General features: G+C 44.5%; 2 protein-coding genes across 2 annotated transcripts; one reads left to right on the top strand and one right to left on the bottom strand.

Moving 5' to 3' along the window:
- Positions 1–411: 411 nt before the first annotated feature.
- Positions 412–1,342, bottom strand: GL218_05543 (putative lysine-sensitive aspartokinase 3 protein; the record flags this gene model as incomplete). Its single annotated transcript, XM_033582209.1, has 3 exons — positions 412–594; positions 669–1,030; positions 1,294–1,342. The coding sequence occupies 3 exons, from the start codon at positions 1,340–1,342 to the stop codon at positions 412–414; spliced, it is 594 nt and encodes a 197-aa protein (XP_033434376.1).
- Positions 1,343–3,674: 2,332 nt separating this feature from the next.
- On the top strand, positions 3,675–4,988 carry GL218_05542 (Arabinose 5-phosphate isomerase KdsD; the record flags this gene model as incomplete). The annotated part of the gene is made up of 1 exon (XM_033582208.1): positions 3,675–4,988. The coding sequence occupies one exon, from the start codon at positions 3,675–3,677 to the stop codon at positions 4,986–4,988; it is 1,314 nt and encodes a 437-aa protein (XP_033434375.1).
- Positions 4,989–13,483: the final 8,495 nt, after the last annotated feature.

Raw genomic sequence — 13,483 nt, 5'->3', positions numbered from 1 at the left:
GCAAAGGATACCCAACTTGTCTTACAATAGATCACCAAATTGTAATAGAACCAATTGCAAAATTTGATACGGATCAATATGTCATTTCTGCAATTACTCAGTCAACTATGCTATCCAAGCCTCCGTGATCGTGAACACTTGTTCGAGTATCAAATTCAATTTAGACAATGGCTATGCGTCTTATGCAGCCGAAACAAAACCCTTAATAAAACGCCACATGCCCTATATACTGCACGCCCGTATAATAAGAAACCTGCATTACTGTTTACTAACTGAGACCTTCACCAAGAATCGTAACCGATCTTCCGTTTTACTAATATAGGGGCTCTTATATAGAAACCCCTTAATGGAGCTCTGCTCTTGATCTTGCCATTTATAGGATATCTCGTTATATCTTAAACCGTTTTATTTTTAGGCGTCGATTGGATCCTCGAGATATTCGTAGTCGTCTTCGGGCGGCAGCAACCAAGAAGAGGCAGCCAGACTTATCGCAATCAGAACAGATACGGACCCGCTGATAGTGCACAGGATCCAAGACCAATCCAGAGACCAGCCAGGAATGATGAATTGGGAATCGGTATCGAAGAGATAGGCCTAGTTCACCATGTCAGAAATAACCCAACAATATTTAAGCATCTATGCAATAGTGCATTTAATCGAATACCTACCACGATGCCCATACTCGCGAACTCGACGGCGGCGTCAGCAAGTAAAAGGAAGCCGATCAGTTTCCAGCCCGTCTCGCGCTTGTACTTGCCGCCGGCCATCACGACGAGGAAAGTGATAAGGGTTGCGAGCTCAACGATTGTAGCAAATGAGATGAGGAATCCGCTGCTCCTCCACATGGAGCAGAAGAACTGATCGTCGCGGCAGTCATCGTCGTTAGGGAAGGGTCGACACGAGGGATCGTCGACGGAGGAGCAACTCTGATGAAGTCCAATGTATTTCTTAAACGTTGAGCCCGTGTCTGCGGTGACGGAATACGTGACCCAATGCGGCGTCAAGATAGACACTATGGTCATGACCGTTGCTGCGATAGGTAATTTGTGTCAGCCATGATGAAGCTGACGATCTCCAGAATGACCATACGATCCCCCACGGCTCAGCTATGAACAATCCACATCTTCTATCCCATTAAATTATTTTCATCAGATAGAAAATAAATTATATCCATTCTTACGATAAATACACTTCTCATAACGAAGAGTAAATGCGACAAGAATGACTCGGCCTGGGTGTTCTGAATAGATGTTTCTGCCTATGTGGGACGATAAGGAGATAATAATGACGTACTACACACAAAGACGCCGAGGGCGACGCTATAGACAATCGGGCGCGTCATGGCGATTGCTAACCCGAGGTAGAGAGGAAGAGAAAAAAGAAACAAAAAGAAGGAGAAGAAGATATTTCCAGTCCTTCAGCTATATGTATCCCTTTTAAGACGAATTCGAAGGTTCGTCTTCATATCAAGATCGTTTGAAACTGCGGTTCGGAAAGTTGCGTTGGGCTGGGGCTGGGGCTGTGGGAAAGACAGCGGATTTTGATTGTCGGAGAGTTGGTCGACCGTGGACGGCAGCTTGACGGTGCATGTTTCCACAATGCAGATCATGTGGCTGGCGTCACTGTCTAGTGGTTGCACTGGAATCCACAGAACCCACATAGCCTGTAAGATTTTAAGCTTTTGGACTATGGTCAGTGCTTCAGAGGGAGCTCTGTTAGCAGTTATTGGTAGATTTGTTTAATTTGTCGCTTATCTTATCTATTCCTTAAGTGTCCCCCCTCCTGCCCTCCAATACATTCTATGCATTCTGTTCAGCTACCTACTTGCTCTATCTTGTACTTCCAACCTTACTTTCAGCCGTCCGTTTCTTTCCCTATTCCTATTCTCATAAACCAAAAAAAATAACAAGTCGAATAAAACGCCGAATACTATAAAACCCAAAGCCTTGAGATAGTTATCTTATGATAATGGAACCATCGTGACATCTTCTACCGAGTGGTAGTATCGTGGGATGTCATCTGTTTCAAGAATAAGCTTCTGCAAAGCATTCACGAGTACGGCACACCGCGTTTTCGTGGGATCTGCATCACTCTATCTTGTCTGTGGTTGTATTTGGCTGGAGCGGTTGCTGCACATCAACATAGCATCCCACACCAACGTCAAAACTACCTACATTTTCCTCTCAAGGACTAACAGTATTACGAGATTCCACAAGCGCTTCGACGAGAATTGCTTTTCCGGGTTTGCCGCGGACACTACGTCTACTTGCGATTCCGAATAACCCCATATGTCCAGATGCAGAGATATTGCAGACGGGACTGTTCAACTCTAAAGTTACCATTTAGCGAGCTGCGCAAGTGCCACTGCTGCTGCTGCTGCTGCTGCTGCCATTTAGACATTCCGTCTTTTAAACTTGAAGCCGGGTGTTTGATTGGAGCTTTGCTTCTGATTTTACCTTTTAGGCATGGTATCAATCGTAGTCGAACAAGCAGTATCCTTCAATAGTTTAGCCCGATTCCGATTTTGAGGGCACCAATAGTGGCCCTTAAAAGGAAGACGTGGCTGGCTTGGAGATTGTAGATCTCTCCTCTTCAATTATACATCTACATATGTAGGGTTACTTTAGTTGTCTGAATCAGATATTCAACACTACCGTCCTTTTAGCTTGTGAAGAGAGTTAAAGGGCTACAAAAAAGGGGGGTCGATTCACGATGAATTCCCCATTGTCCGCACTAGAGCATCGATCGACTAACAGTTTAGTTTCGATGCTACCTACCTATCGTGGGTCGCAAGAATAGGTACTAAATATACTAAATGTGTGGCTCCTCTAGTACCCCTTGGTATACATCTAGTAAGGATCTATAAACCAAGATTAGATGAAGGAATCTTATGCGGGTCATTGCAGGAAGTGAAAATCACTGGATTTCATGCCGCTTCTATGCCGCAATCGGCATATTACCAACATACCCGTTGTATGTACTCAAGACCTCATATTGATAATCTAAATCTCAGTGCCGGAGATGTAGGTAAGGGGGTAAGAAGCACGCAAGATCCTATCCCCTACACGTCAACATTTAGCCCTCCCTTGGTGCATTATCTTGCTCCGTACCAATCCGCATTCGGTCAAATGATTCATCAGATAACTGAGACAATCGGCCCTCCTTGCAAGCGTCGGACTTTACTAAGTTCTCGGCGTTCGCGGACCGGCCGGACTATGCTATAGGTATCTTGTCTATTTGTAAATATATCCTTACCTACCTCTTTAAACTTCCATTCTTATAATGGTCTTTCAATACCTTCTTACCAGAAAATCTGGTCTACTCGAGAAACAACATTGACCCTGGAGGTCGCGGTGTCTCCTAGAGGTCATTCCAACCCGACAAATTCCACTAGTAACGCCATTCGATAATTTACCGTTCTAGATCTACCCATGTCTAGATAAGATCTAAAAGGGTCTCAAGTGTTTAAGCTATCCTCCTCAAAAATACCTGTCATATTCATTGATATGGACGGCTGAGCCTATATCCCGTGGCCATATGCTATGACCGCTCTGGAGTCATTGAACTGGGCGAATTCGTCTTGTATAGGTGTAGGGGCTAAAGTTATCATTTTCCGCGATCCCTAGCTTCTATCAGATCTACAGCTTATCAGCGTATGATATTGGTATATTACAATGGTCGAACACCAACCCGTTCACAACAGCGAAGTCTATCTGTTAGGATTAAGGCCGCGTCCTACCGTCCCCCCTCCTTCTCCGCCTTCACCTCTAACGCCGAGAGAAGCCGAGTCAAGTAGCACCGCTATCGAAGAGCTTTGCTTAGACGATACTGAGAGCTTCGAGGATATTTCAGAGACCACCTCGCTTACAAAGCAAAGGATTTCGGGTGCTGTTCATGTTTCTAAGCCGGAAGCGACCGCTCTCCGGAGTCTTACCCATTTATATAGGACTAATACGACTGCTATAGAGGGCTTCAGTGCTGCAGTAGGAGCTATAACGAAACATGAAGGCGAACGAGGAAAATTAGTCATAATAGGAGTTGGGAAGTCGGGGCATATTTCAAAAAAGCTGGTCGCAACCTTCAATAGTCTCGGAGTTCATGCAACTTTTCTTCATCCTACCGAAGCTCTTCATGGCGACCTTGGCAAGATCGGGAAGAATGATGTTGTTCTTTTCATTACATTCTCAGGGAAGACACCTGAGCTTCTAGCGTTGCTACCACACCTGGATGCGACGTTACCAGTAATCGTACTCACTTCGCATACTCGACTAGAGGAGTGCGAGCTTATCCGACAGCGGCAGGATGCAATACTTCTCCCAGCACCCATCCACGAGTCTGAGATAGTATCGTTCGGCGTTTCAGCCCCCACAACATCTACTACTGTGGCTCTCGCGCTAGGAGACGCGCTCGCGGTAGTGGCATCTCAGGAGTTACATTCAACGGTCATATCAGTTTTTGCGAAGAACCACCCTGGCGGGGCCATCGGCCAAGCGTTTAGCAGTAAACCCCATCAAATTCGCGATATTATAATCCCACTCTACGAAATACCAGAGTGGCCAAATTCAAGCGGCGAGGCTTGCGGCGCGGATATACTAAAGCTAGGCTATGATTCAAAATCTGGATGGGCTCGCGTTAATGACGTGATCGCCTCCCCGAGGCGTATTAGACGGCTCGAAACGGCACATATGGCATGGCGGATATCTGATATTCCCAACTTGGTAGTTGATAGGAGCGAGTGGATCAGCATCCGTGCTAGTACAAGGATATCGCAGGCCGCAGAATGGCTTAGAGAGCCCCTAATGTCGCCTGATTGTAGCGAGGCGGTTTTTAGCGAAGATTCTATTTTGGCGGCCGTGGAAAACGGAGAGATAATTGGTGTTCTGGCTGGAAGTCGGCCATCTTTTAAGCTTGCAGGAGTAAAGAGCGGAATATGTTTAGTACGAATATTCGTCAGGTATAAACCAGCAGACGATATGATATTTAGGTAATCCTAGGAAAGGCCCCCGTATACCATAGTCAGGATTGCTTCTTGAATAAGGTTATGAACGGGACGGATAAAGGACCTTCATTTTGGGCCTCCAGATACCAGCCATCTGATGGCCAGCTTATTTTTTTTGACCACTCAGTTTCTATCACTGCTTTATTCATAAGTGAATACTACGATATGCTGACTTCAAGGACATGGTAAGTCATCTTAGTACATACCAGTACTCGACTAGTTATTGTTTTAGTAATCATTCGAATATCTGAGTTCTAACCGGAAGTTAAAAGGGTGAGTAAGTACTTTATCTATAGGTTATATTTAAGAGGCAAGGGTTATTACTGCGTATATACTGACAGTTTCGCCTATGCCATCTAAACGACAAGTTGAGCAGGGATAATTTAAATCACGGAAGAATTCAATTTCCTTAAAGAACATCAAGTAACAGACCTCTCTGACTATCTAAATCGACATGTGAAGGTATCTAGTGCTAGAGAATAAGTATTTCGGAGTGCCTTGAAAGCTACACTACCGGAACTAATATTAATATAATGGGGCGGAAATTTTGGGGTGTCGACTGTAAAACTGAAAAGCGTCTACGAAGAAGGTACACAATCCGGTCTGTAACATCGCGAATACCCCGATATTGTAAGCGTTGTATCCTTGCCGAAGATGAATGAGAAAGCTATGAGAAAAATAACAGATCGTGCCTCAAACTCCATAGTAATAAATCATATTCCACTAAGAACACTGATAGGTAACATGATCTAGGTAAATTTCATGTAAAGCGTATAATAGCCGTAGTGCAAACTGGAGGAGAACCAATTTCCATTTCTAGATGACGACGCTATACGTTCGTATCCCAGATCTATAATCGGGCCTCTAAAAGGTTGGCGTCGATTCGGAGCTATACTAAAATAGTTGGTTAACATTGAAGACGGCAGGAAAAGGGGAATGCCTAGGGTAAAGATCTCCACATCATCTAGCCAAAATGGCCGCCTCCCTCTGCCTCTACCTAAGCGGTAACATCGGATCATTGGATGGGAATATCCTGTAGGCTCGATCTTGGTCCGTGGCTTATCTACTACGGGCATCGTGACTAGGAAGCCGCTAGCGGACCTAGCTAGTGGTGAGTTGGATAGCGGGTAGCTCGCTGGTCTATGTCACGGTGTATGGGATGAGTCACTCTGGACCGTCGTCGTCTGGGCTGTTAGGTTTTCGTATGGGGACCGGGGGTGGATGCTGGATATACTTGTTTTTACGGCAGAAGTGGTAAAAGTAGAAGTGGAGAGGGAGGAGGTGACGCTTCTGAGGCTCTTCCTGGAAGAGGATATGGTCGGGGGATCTGGTGGGAGTGGTTAGTGTGAGGAAGGCTGAGGCTGTTTAGGCGGCAGAGAGACAGGCTAGTAACATTGTGGGCGATGATGTGAGGGTTGAGTTATACTTGGTAAGTGGGTATGGAGCGGAGAGTAGCTGGAATTTATTTTCTATTCGGGGGGTTGGGGGTGACAATTGTATTTGTATCCCTCCAGGCTTTTCTTTGAGACAGTTATAGATGTAGATGTCGTGAAGACTTAGAAATAGATCTTGAGTGCCCATTCCAATCAGTTAATAGATAGGCAACTACCTGACATAAGATCTTGTGGCTGTAAGGGAGAAATTACATCGTAAGGATAGTAGCAAAATAAAAGGGCAAATTCTCACCGTTATATTTCGGCTCAGATGTAACAGCGCAATATGCTAATAAGAGCTGGATTCCAAGATGAACTTTTGGGATAGTCGTTGAGCATGTCGTTTGTGGAAAGTATGGTTTGATTCCACTAAACTGTCCTACATGTTTCCAAGTATGTAAGATGGCGCATTCGTTTGAGATGATGTAAACTCCCAGTGAAGGGGGAAACACTGTGAAGTAGGGAACATGGCTTGGACAGAATAGGGTCGATAGTGGTAAAATGTGTAATTTCGGAAGATATGATTTGTATACACTCCAGGTAGTACTCATGGCTCTGGATTCTACCGAATTATACCGCTCCTCTGATCTCAATAACTGGTGGTCTACTGAATTGGTTGTGAGTAAATGAAAATCACAGATAATATTTTGAGCTATATCGAGTATTGTTTTTAATCGATCGTTGTCGTGTAATCTTGTTCTTTATGCATTATTAGTCCTAGGAAAAGACTACTATGGATTACTTCAGTCACATTATGTTCTCTCAATTGCCATTTTCTTTCTTTTACGCCCTTCTACAGTGGTGATAGATAGCCCCTTATTTACTGATGATACTGGTTTGGTGTTTCTGGTAGACAGATATTTAGGTACACTTGATCTTGTCCTAATGGTTCATTAGAAGAAGTATTACTTAATGTACCTATACATATAAAGTATGTACAATGAATTTTTGAACAATGCAGCCTCCCATACCTGTGTATGCGTTTCCCTCTGTATGCTCCTTTATATGACAGTATAAACACGGCTGATATTCTTTGTGATATCAACTAAAATACAGTGTACACTTGAATTCCAGGTATAACGCTTATAATAACGATGAATACATTTCGAACAGACCCTATACAACTCCAGGGCCATAGCGTATGTGATAGTATGTCGACATTACTATCTGCTTTCCAAATTAGATTAGTGGGGAGGGGGATAATGCGATGATGAAGACGACGATGGCGGTACGGCCCTGGCTGCTGCTAGCCATGGTGTTGATAAGGATACTTTTACGTTCCGATCGAATTCCCCTTCTAATTCCATCCGTCTCCTCATGTCCTCTTCTGAATCGTGGTGGGGTGGCCCCATGAACCCTGTTCCTACCATACTGTCTATTTCTTGATATGGCATTTCTCCTATTTCTGTTATTGTCCTTTCGTTTATACGTTCGTACGGTGAGCCCTCCATCTCCCCGTGGGGTACTGTCCTGGCATGGTGTGTGTACTTGATGTTTGTGGCGGTGGCAAGCATGGCGTCGAGGCATCCCAAGCGTCTCTTTCGTATGGTGGGTATTGATATCCCTCGGATAGGCTGGGTGTTTCTCGATGGTCGGACGGATACGTTGGTATGATATGCGCGTTAGCTTCTGTACCCTTTCCACCACCGTTCGCGAATCGCGCGATATCGGTTGTCGAGGGTTTCCTTCGGGCTGCTTTCCGCGTTCTGTACATCATGAATAGACCGGCACCTAATGCTGCTAGTCCGGTAACACCTAAAGATACACCGATGCCGATTCCAGCTGCGGCACCTCCTGAAATCCCGCTTCCACCGGACGCCGAACAGCTAGAATTCCCTGTTGCTACATGGTTCGCTAATGCATCTGCCACGGAGGCATCGCAGTTGTTCGCACTATTTGTTGCAGATCCAGTTGGGGTGGCAAATATCCAGCCGTTTACAGGAATCCCCGATACTGCTGTATCTGCTGTGACGCTGGAGCTGGTAATTTTCCAATCGGGGTTCCTCTGAGCATAGGTAACTACAGCTCCCTTTTTAATCTCCGACGTACACTCGCCCGTATCTCCTGGGCCCTTGAATTTTGCGAAATCATATTCTCTACGGATAATTAATTAATACACCATTCCAAAATCGCGTATCGTTAAACGTACAATGGGCAACATGCCACATAAGTACTTGAAGCATCTTTAGCAGACACTGTGGCAGTATAGTAATCGCTCGGGCACGTAATCGGTCCTAGACTAAATATCGTCTCTCGAATGGGACCAAGTCGCTCTTGTAACCACCAGGTCGTCACTGGCTGGGGATGGCATGTGGTTACACCTCCAACTGATAGTCCATAGCCCGGGTCCCATGCAGCAAGAATGCTAGGTACAAATTTCCAAAGGGAGTTCTCGCAGCCGGGTTGATGAGGATGCGCCGTCGGAATAGGGATCCAGGAAGTTACAATACCTGTATTCGTCTCTGGGAGCCGATTCATTGTCGATCATGAAGCACAGAACAAGAACACCATAGAAGACTAACTAACTATGGAGGGGAAGAAAGAGAAAATGAACACGGTCCAGCTCTGAAAATATGCCGGCATGGGTGGGCCATCTCACTATTTTATGAGGATTCCCTGGAAGCTGACCCCTACAAGGTAGATTCAATATATGCTAGACATAGTAGTAGCGAAATTTAATTGGTGGCTTCTATTTCTGTCGAATTCTAGTACCATATTCGACAAGCCTGGCTAGCAATGGGTTTTGCATCACATAGTCTACCTATCGGGAATAGCGCTGGGGTTGCTGAGGCGCGAAGGATCCGAGCCCGAAGAATATATGGGATAGATAGGACTAGGCGTCTTTCTAGGATACCACGCGACGCGGAACTCATCAATAGTAAGAACCCGGCATGAGGAGAGGATAATAAAGTACGCCTTTTCCCTCTTAGGACATTGAGTGCTTGGAAGCAATGACTGGGGCGCATAGTCTCTTGTGTTTTGAGAGCCCCGTAAGCCCAACCACTTTTCTAGAGTTCAACCACAGATGATGTTCTTTGGGTTAGGTACCTTACTATAGTTATTTTCACCTTAGCATCTCGACCGTCTTTAGATTTATCCTAGTTTAGGTAGTGATCAAGAATTGCCTGTCTTGATCCCAAAACATATTATTCTCATAGATTAAGGATTGGTAGGACACTGTGTACTGGCAGTAAGATCAGCCAAGACTCTAAAACTGCAAAGGCAAATTAGTTTTGATTCAGCTCGAAAACTGCAGTCAGCAATTATGGGGCTGCCAGGGTGTCCCGCCAAGATCCAGCGCGGTAACGGTAGTGGAAGCGAAGTTGTGACTGGTAGAAACGCGATAGGGCTGAATCTGAGTCAGTCTTGCTTCAGTTGGACGAGAAGATATCTATAAGCTGTAGGTTACCGTCTTATAGCCATCTACGTATTATACCCCTTTTCCACCACATGTGCATATCTGCATATTATATAGCCTAATTTTATACTGCTAATAATTCTGCCATCATGTCAACATAAGCCTCCTTCATAGACCTCTTCTCTTCGATAAGTTTCACGAATCGAACTTCAATCGGCGCTTCATCTGTAGATAACGTCTCTAGCGCCTCTTTGATTACATTCCTTTCTGATTCATCTTTGCATCCACCAACTTCGATAACCTTTGGTCGAGTATTCCTCGGCTTTGCGTTAATGGCATCTACCAGTCTGTCTAAAACGGTGTTAACCAATCTACAACACCCCAAGCTGCAATAACACTCTTCAAGGCTTATATGGAGCCGATTTAAATTCATATTTCGTACATCCATTACACGTTCGGCCCACGAATAGAGCAACTCGTTCATTGCGGAGTCGTGAAATCGCCGCATATATGTTTCCGTGTCGATTTCCGCAGCTACAAACTCCTCTTCGTGTACGTCCTCCTCTCCGCCTAGCTGCATACGTACATCATGGCTGCGTTCGAAGTTGGTCCAAGTATCGTCTCGCATGTCGAAAGTGTGACTTATGTCGCGCATTTGATTAGAGACCCAGCAAGAAGGTGGAAGGCTCTCATGGCTGCGGAGCATGGCGAAGTTGATATCACCAGACGGGAAGACGAAACGGTTGCGCCCATAGAACATTGGCATCGTTTCCGCTTGAATTTCGTGGCTTACGCCGCAAATTAAGCCAATACTTCGCCCATACTTAATCCCCCAAGTATGCGGAAGGCCCTTGTACCGCGGGTATACCCGTCCATGAACATCACGAGTACGCTTGATATTATAGGTTACTCCGTAGCCCCTACCTGTCGTATTTGGCATGAATATTGTCCCTTTTAGTAGGTGGTACTCATAGACCATAGCACGAATCTCACGAGGTAGATGCACTACAATACTCTGCATTAGCATCATTCTATTTGGTCAGCCAGACGAGAGAAAGGTAAAAGAGTCATCTCTTCGATACATAGTCGTGAGAGTATTTATTTCTCTTTTTAAGTCTTGATAGGATGAGTGATTCCTGATGCTACTCACTGAAGCCGTGGAACTCGGGTTGGGTGTTTCTACGCGCGAGGCGGAAATACTCCAGAGTACCTTCATGGACATGCTGTATTTGCCCTTTTTCTGTGGATCTATTGGCCTGTCTCGCCCAATAGTCTTTCAGACGCGTCGCCCAGTCTTTCGTACGTTCTTCTGCGAAGACCTTTGCGTATTCGTAAGGGAGACTGCCCATTATCTCCCAGGCTAAGGCCTGCTCTATGGAGACGGGCATCGTGTATCGTGTATGCTGGCAAAATCAGAAGTGTATACTGAGAGGAAGTAAACTGAGAACCGACTACACCGCACGATTTAATCTTATACTCGAGACGTAATACCGCTTATTTGTTAGATGCTATCCAATCCCATAGGTAACGGTTACGTGGTTTCCCCACACGGATCTCATCCCGCACCAAGCTCAATAGATCTACACCGCCTTGGAGTATGTCACGAGATGGAATAAAATAGCATGGAAACAACTTCATTATTCCGTAAAGAACTCTAAACTAACTACATACGGGAGTCTATGTCTATACATATTGAACATGTCATTTGTTCCAGAATCCTAACAGTATAGGTTTATGAGCTTATACATACGAAGGAGCTAGCAGGCGTAAGGACATATAAATGCCGGTGCTTTGACCATAGGTTCGAAGATCTTGGCTGTAACTTAACCAAACCGCTCGATTTGTTTACGTTATTCGAAAACTACCTACTTGCTGTCGCCTCTAAGACTATTACTATAGCCAAGCAGTGTCGAAGAGCTATAATTAGGTCTCATATTTCCCCTTATTAGTATTCATACATTTCCAAATTTGAGACATTTGTTAATAGGCACCTAGAAATGAGATTTGCGGTTGTATAAGAGGTAGTGTTGCGTGCCGAAAAAGTTACTGTATAACACTCACCTCCCAAAAGGTTACACCCCTATTAAAGTCCTAAACAGAACCATCACCTATGTTATCTGCTAACAACTAAGCTCTTCTCGTGTTCAAAAGTCCACAATATCCTAAGTTTATAGTATTTGAAGTACAGGTAGCTACTATTACAATTTGCATTGGAAATAAACATTAGGAGCCCTCTATCATAGAGAGTACACTCACAAATATACCCCTAAACATACCTAGGTGTATGATACATACTTATAAAGACTTCAGCCCCGGTTTTATATCTCTCAAGGCTTCCTAAGCAATTCATATTCCACCACCCATACTTTAGCTTTACACTATGAGTATAGGTACATCAGTAATGTCTGGGCGACAATTTTGCGTCTTACCTCCCAAACACTTAGACCTAAGAGAGGCGAAAAGGGATTGGTGAGATCCGAGTCAATCGCTAATCTTGTAACTACTACCGCTCAGCCAGGATCAGCCCTCAAAGCTTCAGAAAGGCTACATAGCGCCGTCGACATGGATATCAGCCAATAACAGCAAAAGGAACCCCCGGAGGTACATAGCTATTATGTGTAACATGTCCATTCGACATCACATAGAATAGGCGATTTTGGTAGTAGATTTTGGTAGAGCTATACTTGGGAATAGTAATACTGGCTATCTAGTCCTACCAAGAAATTATGTAAGGAGAAAGGGACTTGCTGGTAAGATACGAGATTTGGTTCAGGGGAATACGGATGCAGTGAGATAGGCAGTGCAATTCCTTGGAAGTACTTATCACATCTGATATTGCGTGTGGTGAGAAAAAAAAGAAGCCAGCGCCTCTAACTGCCCGTTATGTAGAAACCCTGGTGCACGGACCAAGTGGGATGGATGTATCATCAAGCCGTTATATAGTGATTTATCAGTAATTGGCTTTCACAAAGCACGTGAAGGCCGCTTGGCCCAATGGTAAGGCGTCTGACTACGACCAAGCATGAGTAAAAATATGCTGGACAAGTTATCAGGAGATTCTGGGTTCGAGCCCCAGGGTGGTCATCTTTTTACCTATTTCAACAAGAACTTGTGCGAAGGGTTCGCTTAATATTTAGCTAGTTCTTCGGCCAGGTCCCTGCATATTTTTACCTAATTTTTCATTAATTATTTTAGTCAAGATTGGAATACGCCACGGTCGAGGTTTATCATGTTGAAGGAATAAAGCTAATAATATGCCTCTATTTAGTAGGTGTCTAAAATGTTGAATGACAAAGTAAAATCTAATAACAACTAAACCGTCTTTACTAATATATGGCCTTCTCTTGAGCACATATATAAACCTAAATTGCCAAATGTGATAGTTACTCCTAGTCCCCTATTTACTAAAGGGAATGTTATTCCAATGGTACTTGTACGGAATGCATCCAACGTAGCCGGTCAACACCGTTGTTTTCCAGAGCGTTCAACCCAAATTTGATGATGGAAATTTGAGAATATGAAAAGGGTTGGGGGAAGTAGGGGAATAATAACGATTACTTAACATCGACTTTAAGAACACCGACACCACCAGGACGACGTACATTTAGTCAGTCTGGCGATTTTAAATCTTAGCCAAGCGTTATCCTGTCTACTCGAAGACTCGGTAACGACATGCAACTTTTCTTGAGGCTC

This window comes from Daldinia childiae (assembly GCF_008694065.1).
Source record: "Daldinia childiae strain JS-1345 chromosome Unknown Scaffold5, whole genome shotgun sequence".
NCBI classification, from domain to species: domain Eukaryota; kingdom Fungi; phylum Ascomycota; class Sordariomycetes; order Xylariales; family Hypoxylaceae; genus Daldinia; species Daldinia childiae.
This window is presented reverse-complemented; position numbering and strand designations above follow the sequence as displayed.